Source organism: Anas acuta, chromosome 4 (genome assembly GCF_963932015.1).
Source record: "Anas acuta chromosome 4, bAnaAcu1.1, whole genome shotgun sequence".
Taxonomy (NCBI): Eukaryota; Metazoa; Chordata; class Aves; order Anseriformes; family Anatidae; genus Anas; species Anas acuta.
In genome coordinates, this window is record NC_088982.1 from 66,579,315 (window position 1) to 66,600,063 (window position 20,749).

General features: G+C 39.5%; 1 protein-coding gene across 5 annotated transcripts in view; it reads left to right on the plus strand.

The window, feature by feature from the left end:
- The window catches only part of GRID2 (glutamate ionotropic receptor delta type subunit 2), a 781,470-nt gene that overhangs the window by 456,791 nt on the left and 303,930 nt on the right, over positions 1 to 20,749 (plus strand). For all 5 annotated transcript variants that reach the window (XR_011096421.1, XM_068681714.1, XM_068681715.1 and 2 more), the window contains one exon: positions 19,108 to 19,392. Coding sequence is in view for 4 of the 5 variants with exons in the window: in XM_068681714.1 (XP_068537815.1) it covers positions 19,108 to 19,392 (285 nt within the window). In the remaining variant the exon portion in view is untranslated. The remainder of the gene's footprint in view (positions 1 to 19,107; positions 19,393 to 20,749) is intronic.

A 20,749-nucleotide genomic window follows, 5' to 3' on the forward strand; every position in this document is an offset into this window, starting at 1 on the left:
TGCCAGGGGCAGGGGCACCTTTGACTAGACCAAATTGGTCAAAGCCGCAGCCAACCTGGCCTTGAATGCTTCCAGGGATGATGCATCCACAACTTGCCTTCCTGTCTGTGTTTTCAGTGATTTGGATCATCATCTTGAACTTTTGTTTTTCCTCTTATGCCATATGAGTGCTCTGAACATTATCTGTAGTTTATTCTGGGATGATCATCGTTTACTCTTTACTGTTGCAGCAGTTTCTGTCCATAAAAATAATATTGTTCGCTTTCACCTGCACTATTTCACTTAATATAGACAAGGTATGAAGGTTGATAGCTTTTGTTTCTAACATTTTTGATGACAAAGCTTGTGGATATCTTTGATTTTTTTCAGATGCAAAGCAATAGAGATTAATGAAAACTCAAAATATATGTGGGTGAGGTAAATTGTGTACCATATAACCCCACATTTAATATGTTATCGGTGTCTCATGAAAAAAGATGTGTGCGCTCATCTGTGGTCCCTGCTTAGCAGCATGTCTGTCTCATAAACTAGTACAGCCAAGATATTTCAGTTTTGGAAAGAATAAAAACAAAGTGGAGCTGGAGGAAGTACAGGGTGGATCCCTGTAAGAGCCTAAAATGAAGCATTTTATTTTTTATTTTTAGGCATGGAGAGAACTCTTCCTAATGGAATAGTAGCAAATGGTTTGAAGGGTTTAATTTTCAGATATAATCCTTGAAGCATTATATATTTTTAGTGTCTTCTATTATGTTCAGACATTTTGCTATCTTACTGGTATTTTCTTTTTCCCTGTCAGATTTTAGTTTAAAAATAAAAAATAAAAATTGAATAACAAAGTGAGCTCTCTTAGGCGAGTCCTCATGAGTATTATTTTCACTGGCAGTCTAAAAAATGGCAAAATATTGGTTAAACACTAAATCCTATTGTGTAGTGATTTTAATTTCATAATGTACCCTGCCCAAAATTAAATGATGTACATTTCTCATTCAAAATCCACACACAGCATCACCATAGAATTCTTGTCTTTATACTGCCGGATTGGACAGATTCTATCTTTATCAGCTTTTACGTGCATGGATTTCAGAGGGATGCCTCATTTACATGTGAAAAGAAGATTACAGAGTGTGACATAGAGAGTGGTGCTGGCTACTAGGATAGGGTGTAAATTTTTGATTTATTGAACACCCTGTGACCATCTGTGGTAAAGGGGATAAGTTACCTCTCTGTTCTCACAGGTCACAACAAGGTAAGATTAAATACATCATTATAATAGCAACATGTACCCCATCTCACTTGAGTGTCATATCACATGTCCTGAAGAGGAGCAAGACAGTTGTAATTCCTTTCCTTTAAGGTTCTTGTTGGTTATGTTTTCCATATACCCTCACAGCAGTCTGATAAAGACAGCTTGGATAATGGGGGATTTTACGCCTGTGTGCCATTAGACTTCTTGATTTGGCTATTAGAATCATAGAACATCCTGAGTTGGAAGGGACCCACAAGGTCCAACCCGTGGCTCCACACAGGACCACCAAAAGATCAGACTAAGTATCTGAAAGCACTGTCCAAATGCCTCTTGAACTCTGTCAGGCTCAGTGCTGTGCCCACTGCCCTGGGGAGCCTGTCCCAGTGCCCAACCACCCTCTGGGTGCAGAACCTTTCCCTCACCCCCAGCCTGACCCTCCCCTGTCCCAGCTCCATGCTGTTCCCTCAGGTCCTGTCGCTGTCCCCAGAGAGCAGAGCTCAGCGCCTGCCACTCCGCTCCCCTCCCGAGGGAGCTGCAGGCCGCCATGAGGCCTCCCCTCAGCCTGCTCTGCTCGGGGCTGAGCAAACCAAGGGACCTCAGCTGCTCCTCATATGTGTTGCCCTCTGGAGTCTTTGTAACTCTGTATTGGACACTTTCTGTGTATTTTTCATGTGTTTTATATCCTTTTTATACTATGGTGCCCAAAACTGCACACAGAAGATGAAAAAATTAAAAGAATAGAATAAAATGGAAACTTTATTCCAGTTGATAAGAAGTATCTGCTCTATCTGAAGCAGAATGTTTTGTCTGAAGGTTTTGTAAGAAGCAGCGAGTTGAGAGTCTAGATTCACAGAATTCCTATGGGAGGAGATTTTCTTTTACTTGATAGCTGAGTGGTTCGTGCACACAGTCAGGATACAGAAGGCACAAATTCTCTTCTGTCACAAAGGATTTCAACTTATATCTCTCATAATCGCTGTACTAAGAGGACAGTGTGTCTGATAGGAGAATAGTGGGCTGCTGGTGCCTTGGGTTACTACCCTTGATCCATTAAATGTTTGACAGCTTACGTGGAGTGAAATGGCCAGAGAGGTAGTCTTGGGCTTTGCCACCCAGTGTATTCCTGTCCAAGGAGCCACAGGAGCACACAAGGTATAGTTAGCAGGAAAAGAAGAAAATTACATCCTAAATAACTAATTGCTTACGTGTCAAATAAATTGAGCACTACAAGTGGTGAGCCTCTCCCAAGTAAGCAGGGCAACAAAGATCATGTTTTCCAGCAAGTTTATAATTAATGGAAAAAATCTTTCCCAGTATTGCAAGCCCCCAATGTGTATCTTCATCTGGGCTGTAAGGGCCACATCACATAAGAGAAAAGTGATTCAGCACTGTGGCAGAGGAAGTGGATAAAGAGAAGGGTTTATGAGCCCAGATTCAGGTGAACCAATTTAATTCTGGAATCTGAAGGTGTCAGCAGCATTCTGGATGAAAAACTGGTGACCTTTGCTTGCAGAGACAGCTGCTAGTAAGAATTATGAAGAGGTCCCAATTTCAGTCTTCTAAAACACTGTGTTTGTGACATGATAGTAAAATCCTGCAGCAGCCTGTCTGTGCTGGGGGTTTTACGCATCCTGCCCAGAACAACTCTAGTAACAGTGATGGAAGATTTCCTAAAATGAAGTCAAGGCTTTACATTAAATTCCACTTCTGGTCATGTAGCCTACAATGCATGTTTACTGAGTGACCTGAATTGGTAAAAATACATAATGTGATTGTTATGAACAATAATAAACCTTCTGTTAATATTATATTACCCTGTAAATATGTGGCATGCAAAGTAAACAGTACTACAGAGAGCCTGGTTTAGCTGGACTAGTTGGATTTTTTCCCTTGCATTTTAGATTGGTTTAGGCATTTTCTACCTTGGTTGAGTTCGTAAGAACAGGTCTTTACTTTGTTTAAATTGCCAGTGTTTATAGTATATCTGCCCATAACCCCCTCCTGTTCATACCAGTTTGGGAAAACAAATGGTACTGTAATTGTGTAAGGGGTGGAAAAAGTGAAATCTTGAAAGGTAGAGTTTCCCTTGGCTGATGTTCTAAATGAATGTGGGGGGAAAAAGCAATGGTAAAGTCAGACAAATAGCAGTCTTTGCTAGCCAGCAGTTCTTTTTTCTCTAATGATGCCTGCCTCCCAAATGCCAGATTGTCTTTCTTATTGTAAAGATTTCCTTGATCTAGTTTGTACAGGCTTGCTTAACATCCTAAAGCCATGCTATTTAAAAATCCACACACTTGGAGTTGGCAAGTTTTGGATTCGTAGAATTGCTAATCCTCTTCATTTCAGCTGCAGGAAAGCGGTCATATCCTGCATTTTAGAACGTTGCCCTTCTAATTTTATCTTTCTTCATGTGAGCAGCATTCTCTCTGAAATGTATTGTTTTGTCTAATCTATTTTTCATAACAGCAGTACTGTTAACAATTCCCTTTGCCGTTGTATCTATTAAAAATAAAACAATGGTATCAGTCCACTGAAATAGCATTATGTGCTATAGTCTTCCTTTGTGAAAGGAGAAAACGATTTACAAATAACAGTAGTCCCTGGCTCTGCAGCAGGATGTGTTAGTGCGAATCCCTCAGCCTGTGCCAGCTCCTATTAACAGCAAAAAGACAATAACCGAAGGCAATGGACAGTTTACATATTCCGCAGCCAGAAGGAGCTTCTATTTCTGTTATACTCCCAGGTATAAAAAATTTGCATGTAAAGAAAGCTGTCCTTTTGCTGATAGAAACATGCAACACAGTGACATTTCGGTATACATGTGATTACAAGGTGCTTGGATATGGTACATTGGGGATTGTATCTCAGCACCATGGTTTGTTTTCGAAAAATAGCTGAATCAGATCCTAGAACAGCCAAAATATGAATATGGCATGAGATCTGCAGCCCTCCGAAGCTTCCTCCAGCTTTCATAAAAGCTTTTTTTGGTTGCTTTCATCATTTTCCAGTGACACTGGCAAACCTGGGTTTGATGGCAAACGTTAAGACTTTCCCAAGAATTAGTACATGGAACCAAGCTCCCAGAGTCCTCTGTGGAAGCTCATGGAGAGAGTGACAAATGACCACGTAGCTGCAGAAATATAAATTAGCTATATATATTTATATATACATAAAGACTGAGAACGGGGCTGGATATATATATATATATTTTTTTTTCTGTTTTAAATACCAGTTTCTGAGGTTTTTAAATCTTAGAGGTGAATGAAGATACTAGGTTTTTTGCCATTCTTTAACATCACTGGGTTTTAACATTGTTTGAACTCTACCAAAGGTACTGATATTAGGAAAAAGATTTTTATTTTTTTCTCCTGCCTATTCTATTTCTCCTGCTTATATTCTAGCCTATGTCTATTCTTTTATTTCTTGCTTTGGAAAGTGTAGTAATTTGACAGTCCTTATACCTGTTTCAAACTTCTGTGGAAATCATTCTGTGGAATCTGACATTGCTCATAGAAAATAATAAGAAATGAAAGCTGCATTAATTCAAATGTCAATTTCAGGCTAGAGAAGGCTTTCATTTTCTATTGTGGGGACAAAATCACTGGATTTTGGGTCATCTCTCCTACTAATACTAAATATATGCCTGTGTTAATTGAAGCCTTACAAAGGACTGACCTTAGATTTTTCCTGCAGTTGGATGGCTTAAAGGCTTAGAAATGCAGGCAGCAGCCTCCCAGATGGAGGATGGGAAAATAACACTGCTCTTAAAGTTGAAGCCTGACTCTTTCTCTTGGGTTTGCATTTGGCTTATGCAGCTTGGCTCAGAGTATTGGTGTGCACAGGCTGAGGTTGAAGATGTGTGATATTTTCTGCCTGTATATATGTATATTTGTGTGTATGTGTACCACAGATATAGCAAACAAGAAATGCTTGCATCTCATTCCTAAAAAAATAATTACATTAAATAGAAAAAAAAAAAAATGTATTGACTGTCTTCCTATTAAAAATAAACAGGTATCAAAAGCAGCAATGGGGAGAGAATGAGAGAAAAAGGCAAGCAAACTGACAGTGCCTTAGTATATAATTTTCTTCCTCCTAACAAAGGAAAACAATTGACTGAATGGAAATCGAAAAATGGTGAAGTACTTGGCTCTCTCCTCACTAATTCTTTGGCCAAAATCAGGAAAAGTCAGAAAACACCTTTCCAAACTGCTGAAAGGAGAGCAGGTTTGGGCTATTTGCTAAGCTTAACCCTTCTGTTTTGTAAAAGTTCTGCAGAAACAGATGTATAAACAATGGAATAATGTACTAGAATTATGCAAACACATGTATTACAATGCATTTTAAAGTTATTTACCCTTGGCAGCTAGTCATCTGTAATTAAATTTCTGAAAACTGACCTTCCGTTTTCCTGCAGAACACCTCTTGCGGGACACTAATGAGATGCTGTGGGAAACCAAGGCAGTGCCTGCTCTTTGATCAGCCCAGACCAGTGGCAGAAGGACCGTGTGGGCTTTACTGCAACGCCCTTGGCAGCACTCACATTACTAAGAAAACTTTGCTTTACCCAGTCCTAAAGGAACATTTTTGAAACCTGCTTGCTATTGCTATTGTGCATGCAGGATTCAAACAGCAGTTAGGTATTCAGGGTGACACTGGCACATACACAGACCTGCCTCTTGCTGCTTAACTAAGAATTGAGCAGAAAAAGACTTTTTTTGTAACTTCAGCTCTTCATGTCTGCTGCTTAATCTGCTGTATGATTCCTGTGTTTTGATATATGGGAATTACTATACTTTCATAAAGCATTGGATACGTTTGAATGAAAAGAATGTTATTTATTTCAAGTCTTTTCACTTGTTTGCCTTAGCCTCTCATATGGCATGATATCTGTTGTATCGTGGATAAGATGGTGGTATGTGGTACTCTGGTTTAGTATCAGTTTCAGGACAACCCTACAAGCTACGAGAGCTAAATGGTGGCAAGTGCTTTCTTCCACATGGGCACCAAACTATAGTTAAGCACCATAGGTACAATGCACCGGAGGGTACCAGACGTGAGTTTTCTGCCTCCTACCATGAGGTTGCATAGTGAAAGGGGGCTAAAATAATGCTACTTGCAGTCCATAACTAGGAGCTCTCAATACACGCAGCAAGACTCACACGCTTCTCGGTCACATCCAGCAGTGACAGAACCACTTGCTTGAAACTTGTGATACCAATGCAAAATGAGTCCATGTGTCATGAAGACATCGTCCTGTAGAGGATTCAATGCTTGCCTTGTACAGAGTTGCTGTAGCAGTGTGTTTCATGAAAGAGCAGGAGGAAGGGGAGAAAGTTATGTCAGTCACTGCAGGAAATACTGAACCCAGAGGACTGAGAGCTGCAGTGGAAGAAAGCTGCTAATATCCAAAGCAACACAGTGGGGGTAGGGCTTAGATGCAATAGTGATTACAGGTTTTTAAGAGACCTAGAAAGAAAATCATTACTTGCATTCAAGGGAAAAGTGAGCAAGTAAACTCAGCAGTTCCACTGCTCCACTCCACGTGGCATTCCTGCACCTGGCATTGATGTCTTTCACTAGACAGGCTAGATGCAGAAAAGCACATCTGCTCCACTTCTGGATTCTGATGCCTTGTATTTTTGCACCCCACATAGTTATGAGTTTGTCAGGAGAGACACAGTTCAAAAATGCTACTTCCAGGCAAAGAGGAGCTTTACCTCTGTTTCCAAATGGGAAGTATGTCAATTGTTTTCTGATAGTGGTCAGGAATGTCTTCTGTTGGATGTGTGTCCCTTCATTGTCAGGGAAGGTTTTAAAATCTCCTGGCACTGGTAGGGGTTCATGGTGTGTGTGGTTTAGATCAACTGCTGCTTCCAATTAAGGTTAAGTGTTTAGTGTTACCCAAGTGTTCCTTATTGTCAGTGTGTATTTTCTATTTCAGAGTTATGCAAATTTGTTTTTCTGTGACATTGGGAAAAGTCAAGGGAAAAGAAAACATGCATTACTGTCTTTTTCTGGCATCTCTGGCAACCATTAAAGTCAAAGCAATCTCAGTAAAAGGTTGCAACTGGCACCAATAGAACACTGCACCATTATTCCTGGAGTAACAGCGTAAAAATAGACTCTCAAACTTAGGCACATTTTGTCTTCTATCTCCTTCCCTTCAGATGCTGAGGCTGCTGCCAGACCCTGCTGCTGCTTTGTCTATAACATGCACCAAGTTGACTTTTCCTCAATGCCCTTTCAACTGACACATTTGTCAATGTATTGGCCATCTTTGCTGGCTTCCCTGCTATATCTCCAGTTCTCTTCCATTTTTGCCACATTGCAGCAGCTGGCATCCTCCTCCTTGATGTCTAAATGGATTTATTACTTCCCAACTGCAAATCTCACTATCTCATTGCTTACAAACTAACATTTAACAGCCTATTCTATGACTTCAAGGCTATAATTTAACCCTTTACTTTTCTTATTCCTTTATTGTTGTTCCATTTGAAGACCTGTGGGTTCTCTCTCTTTTTTTAATGCCCATGCCTTCCATTAGTTCTGTTTTCTGAATCTGTATATTCTCTGTATAAGCATTGCACCCTTAATCCTTTTTTTTTTTTAAGTGTGTTCTTCTGTGTTGTCACCATCTTACATGGTTGTTAGTAACATATAAACTATTTGAGGTTGTTAGGAACAATTACCTTGTGTATCAAATATGAAACCATGTTGAGGACATTTGTAAGTAATACATGCTGAGATGCTGGATCTCGCTGTCACTGGTACCGAATACCCAGTCTAAGCAAGCATATGTCATTCTTCAAAATGCCCGATCATGAGAGTTTATTTCCCAGTTTTCACAGAATTTATTCCCCCCTCTTACTTCAATACCTTATGATTTTGTCTGTAATTTCTTTGTGAAGCCCTTACTTAATTTAATACTTCTGCTTAATGCACATTCCCCACATCTCCTGCCATTTTGTTTTATCCACCAAGACCATCTCCCACCTACCTCTCTGGTTTTATTTGCCTCGTTCGCTTCCTGATACATACTTGCTTGTCTCTGAGTGTTGGGGCACATACCCCACATCCCCCATAACCAAGAGTGTGCCTGCCCTGGGGTCACTGCACATCTGGGAAACTTTGTCATTTAATTCCACTGTTGTAGGCCACATTGCTTTGCCTTTCAAATCTTCCCTTTTCATAAAGCTTGGTTATATTAGGCTCAGAACATAAAACGCTTTTAGTCACACACTAATGCTCAAAACAAACAATGAAAAGCTCCAACAAAAGACTTTGTTTTCGGTCTTTGTGCATGTTTTAGCTTGGCATGGAAAATAATTTCCTTGGTTTGCTTTCTGACCTTGGGCAAGTAATTCCCCTTGGCACATCTGTTTTCTTCTGTGAAATAGAGATGAAGATGCTGAGCTTCTTTGCAAAGCATTTTCAGAGCTACAAATAAAAAGTGTTCTATAAAAGGTAGTTGATATTTTTATTCTTAACATGATTGTTATTCTCTGTGTCAGTCAGCGAAATAAGCACAATGTCTATTCTTAGCAAATAATAATGGTGGTAGTTGTTTTGACTCGTCGAAGGTTTTCTTGAGTGGCTAAGTTGCTAATGGAAGTGATGTTCTGAACTCCTGCAGACTTCTCAGGTTTTTCACACCCATGTATTTTTTTGCAACTGATGTACTGTCTTCCTTGCTTTCTTTTTATTCTCACACAAAGCTTTTTTTTATCTTGATGTAGGGTCTGTTTTTCTCTTTCATGGCAAATACAAGATCTGGCCTTAGTATTCTTTGGTCTTCAAATTGTTCTGCTCAATTCACTTGTCTAGTAGAATTGCCTTTTTTTTAAATATATAAAAAAAAAAAAAAAAAAAAGGAATTAAATGTATGACTTTTTTCTTTCTTTTCTTTCCTTTTTTTTTTTTTTTTTGGCATATGAAGAGTTTCCTTTGCAATGCCACCAAAAAAAAAAAAAAAAAAAAAAAAAGTTACGCTACTGTCCCTTTTGCTGTTTGCTCTGTAGGAAGAAAGCTCTCCCAGATTGCTGTTCACAGATTTCTTTTCCTTTGGGGATGGTCTTATTTTGAGCAGTATTGTTCAGTAATATCTGTGCTTGGGAGAATGCCAAGCTCGTCCAGGGCAGCACAGGCAGCTCTTTCCATTGTAGGGCTTCCAATTAAGCTAATGCTACCAGCTGTGTGTTCTTTTGTCTGCCCTGGACTAGGTTGTGCTATTGTGCTTCACACGGCATCTCTCCAGCAGAGCCTGTTGTCTCCATACTAATAGGCTGGGCAAGAAAGGGGAGTTATGAAACATTAGCACTCAGGAAAGAGAGGGGATGTAAAGCAACTTCTGGCAGAGTGAATTATACTGAGAAATGCAATGGGCCTTCTAACTGTGGGAAAAATGGTTGGGGGGAGGGGAGAAGGGTGTAATCTTTTGCATTTGGATCGTGCAAAAGTGTCTTACAAAGGAAATAAGGTATCATTGCAGATAACTAGTGATAGGACTAGAGGGAATGGCCTCACCTTGCACCAAGGAAGGTTTAGGTTGGAAAGCAGAAGAAATTTTGTCTCAGAATGAGCAGTCAGGCATTGGGACGGGTTGCCCAGGGAAGTGGTGGCATCACCATCCCTGGGGGTGTTTAAGGAAAGGTTGGACATGGTGCTTAGGGATATGGTTTAGTGGGTGACAGTGGTGGTAGGGTGATGGTTGGACCAGATGATCTTGTAGGTCTTTTCCAACCCTAATTCTATGATCAAAATCCCCTAAGCATAAGAGAAATGAGATTGCCCATCCCAAATAAGTCATCTAACACAGTAATGTCAGACGTGGGACCAGGATACAATCCTTCAGATTCTCAGCCTGGTGCCAAGGCCTCCAGATCTTGTTGTTTCTTGATATTGAAGGAAATGTGTTGAAGTAGGTGGGGGGAAATTAACAAAAGAGGGAGGGGGATACATGAAGAGGAAGAGCAAGTTGCTTTGGCTGGAGTAGATGCTAAGGAGGGAGTGAGAACAGGCCATGGGAGGATGAAAATGTATGTTCTGTAGTCAGGGAAGAAAAAACAAGTAGGAAGAAGTTAAATCTGAGTTGGAGGGGAAACTTGCCTGACAATCTGGCTGATCGGTGGCAAGGAAAGTGTGATTTTTGTCAAATGGTATTTCAGATCAGTGTTTTATTCTCTTAACAAGAATTTTGCCCTGGCTTGTTTTGAGCAAGTCTATAAAATGAGAATTGCTAATGCCCAAGGTTTAAACGTGATTTGTTGTTGGTATTTTTTCTCTAATACTTTTACATAGACTTTCAGAGAACACAGAACTAGAGTAAATCCCTGTGATCTTACCGGGATGTTATATGTTGATAAAATTGTCTCTAATTTTATATTAAGCTTCTTTAAGGCTCAGTCTTTTTGTTTCCATATAATTGCTGCTATGCTGCAATTCTCTGCTCTGCAGCAGGCAAGCTAGCTATTAAAAAGGGTATCAAGACACTATGCACTACTTAATAACTTCTCAAACAGTGCTGGTAAGGAAAATTAAAAGATTGAGCAACAGTGCAAGGGTGAAGATGAACAAAGTAAGAGATGGAGGAAGTTGCACGGTAGACTGAAGTAATATATGCTTCATCATTAAATAGGTAATCAAGTATAATCCACTGAGGGTTACACATGAAATGAAAAGTTTTCATTTTCTGTAACGGATGAATGGAAAGTGCTCGTGCAACAGTTTGAGCAAGGATGCTAGCAACAGATGAGGTTTGGCTCGTGTCAGCTAAGGTTCGGCACACAAAGAAGGGAGAATTTTGGAGTCATTCATGTCAATTAAGGCCACAGTTACCACACACTCCTTATTTTTCAGTGGGCTACATTAACTTTGCAGGTAGTCATCCTTGTTGGGATGTCAGGATCAAGATGTTGATTTTGTTGTTTCTCTAACCCTTTCTCCAGTAAAAGTCACTGCCTGGCTTTAATCAGTTTCACCTCCTTTTCTCTCCTCTTCTTCATCTGATTGTTATCATCTCTCCAACAGTGCTAGCTGGCATCCCTTCCTCTTGCCAGGGCTGCCAGCACTGCAGCTTCTTTGCACTTCTTAACCACGGGCACCCTAAAAAGCAGCGGTAATTTTTCTACAATATACTCATCTTCACGTGCTAGTGGAGATGGAAGCTAAAGCCATTCTTCAGCTAAGGTTTTGTGTCTGTGTAACTTCTTTGAAATACTATTTCAAAATGTTTTTCAGGTAGTTCAGGGCTGCTCAAAGAGTGAGGAGCTATCACTCCTCTCAGCCAGGGCCTGGGTGCAACTGCTGAATGCCAGGTGAAAACAAATTTGAGAAATGTTATAAGAAGTCTTACTATTGCTTCTCTGCCTGGTGTGATAATTTGGCAAGGCAAGTTCAGTGTGTGTCTCTCTAGAATTTAATAGAAAATCTATAGGTTGGCTTACAGTTAAATAAATCTTGACTTCTGTCCAAAGAGACATATTGTTGAGTTCTCCACTTAGTAGTCTTTGAAATTTGGCTTTTGCAAGCTACGCTTACTTCAGGTTCTCTCATTGTGTCCTGCAAAGGATGGTGTCAAAGTAAGATTTCTGTACGTCTTACCTCCCTTCAAACTTGTGAGATTTCTAGTTTATTTTTCAAGGCTCAGATGAGTTATTAAATTTTAATGTGATGGATTTAATGTTACCGTAGTTGGCAAAGCCTCTTTAAGGAAGGAAATCTGACCCAAAAAAAAAGATTTCATAAAAGGCTTGTTAACAAAAACATCCTAGAGTTGTGGTGTTTTTGTGCACCAGAGATGCAAATGCTCTTTCTAGTAATGTTTTTTACTCTTAAATTTATTCTTTAGCAGAATTTTGGATTATTTTTCACAAACAAATAAACCCCAGGGGTTAGGAAGCACATCTGTTAAAACTTAAACACAAGTTTGTTTTCCAGTCAGGACAAACTGAAATCCCTTAAAGGTTAATTACAAGTGAATTTAAAACACCGTTAGTGTTCCAAGTTGAGTAGTGGAGGGGAGGATTGGTTAATGTTTACAGATAAAATGTAAATGAAAAAGTTTTCTATAGCTATAAAGAAGGAAAGATAGGAAGAAAGAAAGGACAGACTTTTATCTGCATTGCAGATGAGAATATTCTTTAAGATCTAGAGAATAGTGCTTTTTTTTTTTTTTTTTTTTCCCTCACGTCTTACTCTTATTTCCTTCTGAATAGTTTTCAGGATATATTAAAAATGTGCTGTCACTCATCGCGAAATAATTCAGTTCTAAGTCTGGGATGAACTGTTGTGTTATGAGGGAAGAATAATTTGCAAGAGCAGAATTGCTATCCGAAAGTGACTAAAAAGATTTAATGAAAGTTTGAAACTAGGCTCACTTGATCATGGGCCCCACAATTGCATTTTATCCCTACATCTTGCATCTGAGATTATGAACACCAAACAGAAAGCCCCATAGTTTATCTGTTTGAACTTCTAAGTTTTTATGTTGTTTTTTTTTTCCTTTTTTTTTTTTTTTTTTCAGGTGAGCCCATTTTTGTAATGAATTTATGAATGTTTTGAGGCTGTTTTAGGGGTGACGGGTAGGCAAAACACTATTTTATGGTTAGCATGGCTTCTTACTGGGGGGAGGAGAAAATCTTATTGGAAGAACTCCAGACTTATCGTTATTCCTTAGTCTTTGCAAGGAGGAATTTGCACGCTGTGGTCCCTTGGTCTTCATCTGCATCCTGAAACTGAGCAAGGATTTGCAGAACAGTCAGCACAATATTATTCCCAAAGTAAACAAGAAATGGTAGCTTGTATAAAGCTATAAAGATGTTCTGATCGACTAGTGTCTGCTTATTAGGTGCTCAAGTCACCTGATGTTGAATTTTGCCCCTTGAATCAATTGTTTATTGTAATCTGGATCTGGATTAGTACAGTCAGGGTGATGGTAGGGTTGATTAATTTTCAAAATGCATTAATAAATCGGTAAGTACTTTCTTCATGTGTAATGTATGGAGAAAACCTCAGGTTCTTACGGACTGGATTTTTCTCTCTGATTTCTGAATGCATGGTGGATTCCTGGCTGTTCCATTGCAACGGGGAACAAAATAATCAGAACATCCTTCCAGGTAAACCATTATCCATCTGGCGGTGAATCTTATAGACTCCAAAATAGAGAGTAGGAAGGGGATGAGATGTTTCTGTGGAAAGGCAGTCCTCACCTTCAGCAGGAGTTTAGAGAAAGCTGATTTCTCCCACTTAAATAGAGCCCTTCTGGTTTCAGTCTTCAGAGCGCTTCTGGAACATAGGGCAGATATACAGGGAAAACTGAGTATAACCTGTCTCTCTCTATCTCAGATACCAGGTAAAGTCTTGATTCTCTAGCTTCACATTCACCTAAATAGCTTAGAGGTACTGCTCTACATTTATAAAACGTGGAAACAACCCAGAAGCAGAGAAAACTGAAACAATGCTAGCATTGAAAACACCATCTATGGGAATGACATTGAGATGTGCAAATCAAGTCCAATGGACCAGGACTTATTATTTAGAACAGAATTTAGATCTAGATTCTGTTCACTTAACGTATACTAGGTTAGTAACCGTGTACTTGGTCAATCAGTTCTACCCTAGTTTCTAAATTATAAAAAAAGAAAAGGACCCTAGAATGCATCTTGGATTACTTAAAGGGTGGCCCCCCATGCTTTACATGCAATATTTAGCATTTAGGGGGGAAAAAAAAAGTTGCTATGTCTTTTGTTTAACCAGCAATTTAAATGGGAGCAAAGTTACACTCTACAGACTTACTCTGAAGATTAGAGATCTTCCACAAAATTTTTCAATCTGGCTTGTCAGTTTGTGGTGTATGAGGCTGATATGTTGTGATTTATTATCATGAAAAAACAGTGAAAGATGAGTAAAAAAAAAAAATGGTCTCATTAATAGCAAGAGTTAAATCTCAGTCCTTTTTTAGTGTTTCTTATTTATTCCTGCACAAAATAGTTTCCTTTTAAACTTGCTTTTATATATAGATTTTTTTGTTACTTTTTTTTTTTTTTTTTTCCCTGAATTACAGCAACTGGTAGTTATTTAAGATTCTACCATTGTTTCCATTTTAGAGAGAAAACATTTTAAAGACACATTTGTAACCATAGCTATTTAAATTCTGCTTTGCTGGAAGAGCTTATACAAGCTGATAGACTAGATATAAATTATTTATTTCAAGTTGCATTGGCTGTGATCTTTATTTTAAAAAATAGCATACTGAACACAAAATTATTATTTTTTATTTCTTTCTTTCTTTAGGCACCATGCCAAACTAACTTAGAAGAGATTTTACTCAGACTGATTTTTTTATTATTTTATTTTGTTTTTATTATTTTATTTTGTTTTTTACTGGCAATAAGCCCACCACTATTGGAAATTCTGTAACTTTGCATTTTGAGGTAAACAAGAAACTGAAGAGTGAAACACAAGGCTGTGTACTTGCAAGTGTTTATTATACAAGAGAGAGTGTGTATGTACATCTGCAATAGAGAAATACTTTAAATTCTGTAGACAGTCCTGATATTATCTCTACACAACGTGTGAAAATCTGATCCATTTTATTCTTTTAGCTGTTGAAGGTCCAGTTTTTTAATAGCACCTATTATCTGGTGGTTATGCAGGTGAATTAATGTCTGGACAACTGCATAGACATAACTTAGGAAACAATAGCATTTAATAAACACTGTTGTTAATTCTGTGTTCCTTCAGTGTTAAGCCTGCAATGTAAGTGTGTACAAACCCATTTGATCTTGACATTTTTTTCTGTCCTGAGTGGTGAGGTCTTAAAAGATCCAGCAATATTTGTGTTTCTCTAATTGGTTGCAGATTAATACACCTTGATCGTATCGGCAGTGGAGTAAGCATCAGGTTGGAAATACAACCTCTAAGGAGGTATTAGGAAACAAAAAGTTTTGATTGGCAAGATACCCTTTTTTTAGCATCTAACTCTGTGTATTGGATAGTCTCTAAGTGTACAGAAATACGACCATTTGTGAGCATAATTAAGTGCATATTGCCCCAACCCAACACACACAGTGCTTATAAGCACTTAATGGAAGAAAGAGCCAAAAAGGCGACTTCAGCCCTGAGGCTATTGTAATAAATATGGTGCAATGTTGAGAGGGAAGATTTTAAGCCTTTATTCGGTTTGCTTGCTGGTATTAGCATTTGGCCCTGTGGAGCTAAATGTTCCGTGCTGCTTTCTTTCCATTCACGTTTCAATAACATGTTCCACAAAAAAAATGTTTCCCACTTCACAGTACTGTGAGTGCACTGATTATGCTCAGTCTGAAATATGCCCACAAGTGTACACATTTCCAAGTGATTTTTGTAATGAGGTCCAACTGGTATATTTTTAAATGTTGTATTTGAGATACTGGAAGGTCATACTCCATATTTTATTGAAAATATTTATCGGGACCTTCTAAATTTTCATTGAACTAAAAGTAGGCTTTTGCAAAGTCTAGTGTTGATGTGTTTTTTTTTTTAATCTATGGCTATCTAGCTGTAAGGATATCTATCGACATATAAGTAGCTACAGGTATTTATCAGTGGATAGATCAATATCAGTAAAAATAGTTTCTCTCTCTCTCATGTGGTAGCATTCTTATTGGGATATGCAACCTAAAAATTACAATACTCTGTGGAGAACTGTATCAGGAGAGAGATTCAGGATCTGCATAAATGCAACTAGACAAGCCTGTTACCTCTGGTGAAAGTACAGATAATGAGGAATGTAAATGAACAGCATACTAGATGAATAGCTTAAGAGATTGTTTAAAGGCGTTCTGAGTATTAGAAACTTGTGATACACTGATATTTTTTTGCCCAGTTGCCAATAATAATTTGAAAACTTTCTGAAAACTAATGGTTGTAAGTATTTAGAATCTAGTACCTTTAACCTGAAGTCCAGGAGCTGCTCCAAAAGCTGTGGTATATTCAGAACATATACCAAGGAACAATTTTTCTGAAGTCAAAACACTTGGAAGCCACTCTATGAGAACACCAGTCCTCCCATATTTATCTGCATGAAGTGTTCTCATCAGTCAGAGCCTCAGTGGCATCAGTATGCCCTGGGAATCAATCATGGCATGTTCCAGATCTCTGAATCTTAATTAGAATAATGTACTGGCTTTATAAGGTATTCCTCTGCATTCATGGCCTCCAGTGCCATCCTTTGGCTAGGAAGTCAAGCTCCCCATGAACCTGACTGCAGTAACTCCATTCAGGTTGAATCGTTTGTCACGCAGCACTTGCAGGCCCAGCAGGCGATCAGGCCCAGTCAGCATGGGTTTATGAAAGGCAGGTCCTGCTTGACGAACCTGATCTCCTTCTATGACAAAGTGACGCACTGGGTGGATGAGGGAAAGGCTGTGGATGTGGTCTACCTTGACTTCAGCAAGGCTTTTGACACCGTCTCCCACAGCATTCTCCTCAAGAAACTGGCTGCTCTTGGCTTGGACTGGCGCACGCTTCGTTGGGTTAGAAACTGGCTGGATAGCCGGGCCCAAAGAGTCGTGGTAAATGGAGTCAAGTCCAGTTGGAGGCCGGTCACTAGTGGCGTCCCCCAGGGCTCGGTGCTGGGGCCGGTCCTCTTTTATATCTTCATCGATGATCTGGACGAGGGCATTGAGTGAACCCTCAGTAAGTTTGCAGATGACACCAAGTTAGGTGCGTGTGTCGATCTGCTCGAGGGTAGGAAGGCTCTGCAGAAGGATCTGGATAGGCTGCACCGATGGGCTGAGGTCAACTGCATGAAGTTCAACAAGGCCAAGTGCCGGGTCCTGCACCTGGGGCGCAATAACCCCAAGCAGAGCTACAGGCTGGGAGATGAGAGGTTGGAGAGCTGCCAGGCAGAGCACCATACCTGGGAGTATTGGTGGACAGTCGGCTGAATATGAGCCAGCAGTGTGCTCAGGTGGCCAAGAAGGCCAACGGCATCCTGGCTTGTATCAGAACCAGTGTGACCAGCAGGGCTAGAGAGGTGATCGCCCCCTGTACTCGGCTCTGGTGAGGCCGCACCTCGAGTACTGTGTTCAGTTTGGGGCCCCTCGCTACAAGAAGGACATCGAGGTGCTTGAGCGGGTCCAGAGAAGGGCGACGAAGCTGGTGAGGGGCCTGGAGAACAAGTCCTACGAGGAGCGGCTGAGGGAGCTGGGCTTGTTCAGCCTGGAGAAAAGGAGGCTCAGGGGCGACCTTATTGCTCTCTACAGGTACCTCAAAGGAGGCTGTAGCGAGGTAGGGGTTGGCCTGTTCTCCCACGTGCCTGGTGACAGGACGGGGGGGAATAGGCTTAAGTTGCACCAGGGGAGTTTTAGGTTGGATGTTAGGAAGAACTTCTTTACCGAAAGGGTTGTTAGACACTGGAACAGGCTGCCCAGGGAGGTGGTGGAGTCACCATCCCTGGAAATCTTTAAAGGACATTTAGATGTAGAGCTTAGGGATATGGTTTAGTGGGGACTGTTAGCGTTAGGTCAGAGGTTGGACTCGATGATCTTGAGGTCTCTTCCAACCTAGAAATTTTGTGATTCTGTGATTCTGTTTGTCACGTTGTAAATATTGCTATTGTGATCAATCAGTATTTGCAGAGTAAAACATTACTCACTGTGAGTAAGAGCCGTATGATATGAGACAACAGGTCTGATGCTAGTATATTTTTGTCTTTTTAGGGAAATGTATTCTTGCATGTGGGTTTCTTGTTTTTGCCTGCACCTGTTGTGTGCACAGAATATTCCTACAAGATAAGCAATTGCACGGTTTTGTATTATATTTGCATATGTAAATGCATATTACTCTTTACCATACCATTACTTAATTTCCGTGTGTAAATGCAGGTTAACTACACATGTAGCTTTGCCAGTGGCAAATTGAGTATTTCAAAATTTAGCCTTGGGTGTACTCTGGGGAATTATGCTACAAGCTTGTGTTGTTTCCTCATTCAAGCTCTCAGTTCTATTAGAAGCCCAAAATAAACACTTGACTGTACTTTGTTTCACCGGGTAATGCTTCAAAATTACAGGCCTAATTATTATTAATTCTTTTGATATTTATTGATTGCATTAACATTAATCATGATAAACACCTCTGGTATTAATGTGGCTGTCATTTGTGTAGTACTTCACATTGCTTGCAACTCAGCCCTCATTAGCTGGACCATTAGTTACAAGGTACTCCTTTTTTGTGCGAGCAACACCATGACTTTCTTAAGGAAGTAAAAAGAATGTGCATACTGTTCACCGAACTTTGAAAGCATTTTGTTTTAGTCTTTTTTGTTTAAGGAAAGAAAAAAAAAGCACAATATACCAAAAGGATAAGTTACATAAGATTGTTGTTTGCTTCTCTTAGAACCCAAAAGCAACTCTTGTTTTGCTTGGATAAGTTAATGTATGTAATCATATTCAGCTGTCTTCAAAAGTTGACAGCAACGGTGGGCTGTTATTTTTCAGATTTTCTCTGTATAAAGCAAAGATGCTACTCATGGAGCTGTTGTACTAGACTTAGAAGAGCGCTTATCTCCTTGGGAAGCCATGTTAATTCAGCAGCTGTAATTTGTTCTTAATGTTCCTCAGAAGGTCCAGGGTAGGTCCCATTTTGAAGAGAGAAATCATTTCTGGGCAAGGTAAACAGGGCGCTCTTTCAGCTTTCACCATAAGACAGTTCAAAGTGAATAGTAAATCTTCATGACTTTAGTGAATTACTCAGTGCACAAAATTTTATCCGTGTTTCACTTGGTTAAAACTGCCCAGTGTCTGTGTTTCAGCAGCAAAAATAGGCCCTATGCACTGAACTGCTCTCATCATCTTGAATACCTCTGTGTTTTCTTGCAGCCTGTGACTTGATGAACCAAGGCATCCTGGCCCTTGTGAGCTCCATTGGCTGCACATCAGCGGGATCCCTGCAGTCACTGGCAGATGCCATGCACATCCCTCACCTCTTCATCCAGCGCTCGACGGCAGGAACACCAAGGAGCGGCTGCGGGCTCACCAGAAGCAACCGTAATGATGACTACACGCTATCTGTCCGCCCTCCTGTCTACTTGAATGATGTCATCTTGAGAGTGATCACAGAATATGCCTGGCAGAAATTCATCATTTTTTATGATAATGACTATGGTAAGTATTACCCGGGCAATTTCTGTCAAATCCATAATACCACGGAAAGCAGTCACACTACATCTTTGTCTTCTACTAGAATGTTTTGCTTCTAAACATTTATGGTTCTCTCAGCATTTCACATTACCTCAGAGAAATCTATTTCTAAAATCTATCAGTGTTTACAAGTTTATTTGATGACTTCTTTGTTAGAGTTAGCTGATAAATGCAGAGCTTACCTGGCTTTCTCTTCTGCTGGTGTTCAAAGTGTAAAAAATTTAGCATGTTTTCTTGTTTTTTTGGAGTATATGGAAATACAAGGTGACAGTTCAAGAGGTAACATGTAAGATTTTACGTTCTGTACGGTTATTTCCTGTGTGGAAATCTCTTGTGTTATATAGGCTTACATTTGATGGTCAGAAGCTGAGGCAGCAGTGAATGTAGGACAGAGACCTCAGCAAGAACAAGCTGCTATTTCTAAATGTGAAACTTGTAGAGAGAACTTCTGTAGAGTGAAGCGCATGTAGAGGAGGGCTGGAGAAGACCATGTTCCTTCTTTTTTTAAGTGCATTCAGTATTCCTGGAATGTGCTGAATTGACAGTGGCTATGTAATAGAGTAAGTGAGACACAGACGATGGCATCACAAGTTAGACTGTGCCATCCAGCTTGGTGATTCAGCCAAGTTCAGTCCAAATATCTTCTATTGCTGAGAGGAGAGCTAGACAGATTGCTGTAGAATAGATGTGTTATCTAACTAATTTTATGATCTTTTTCTAGGGAAAATTGCTTTGAAACCAGACTGGTTTTCTTCAGACACATCCATTATTCATAAGTAATCATGACTTGTTTGGATGAACATTTCAAAACTTTATTTTCAAAGTTAAATCTTCAAGTTGTCGAAAAAAGCTCACTTCAGCGATTTGCAGTGCATAATAACTGGTTCGTTCAGGTCAGGTGTTATTGAATTTTGTTCCTTGGCTACATAATAAATTCTTAAATTAGAAATATAAAAAATGATGAATAGGAGAATTCCTATTTATAACAAAGCAGCACCTAAAAGGACCATCCGTAGATCAGGAACATGCACATAACGCAAAAAGCTTGCAGAAGAGAGTATTTTTGTTTTATGCATCTAAGTACCAGTGTGTCTTTGAAGAAGACCATAGTCATGCCAAATAAAAGATATATTTTTGCATGTATTTGTTTTAAAAATCAAACTTTAATGATTTTTTTTTTAATAACTGTATTCATAAACACTAGTTTTAAATTACTTAAGTTTCATTCTTTTTAATTTGAGAATGCAGTTCAGACCCATGTTATTCTGGGTACAAATCCTGTTATGGTTTGTGTTCTGTAATGCAAATGTCTGCCTGCAAG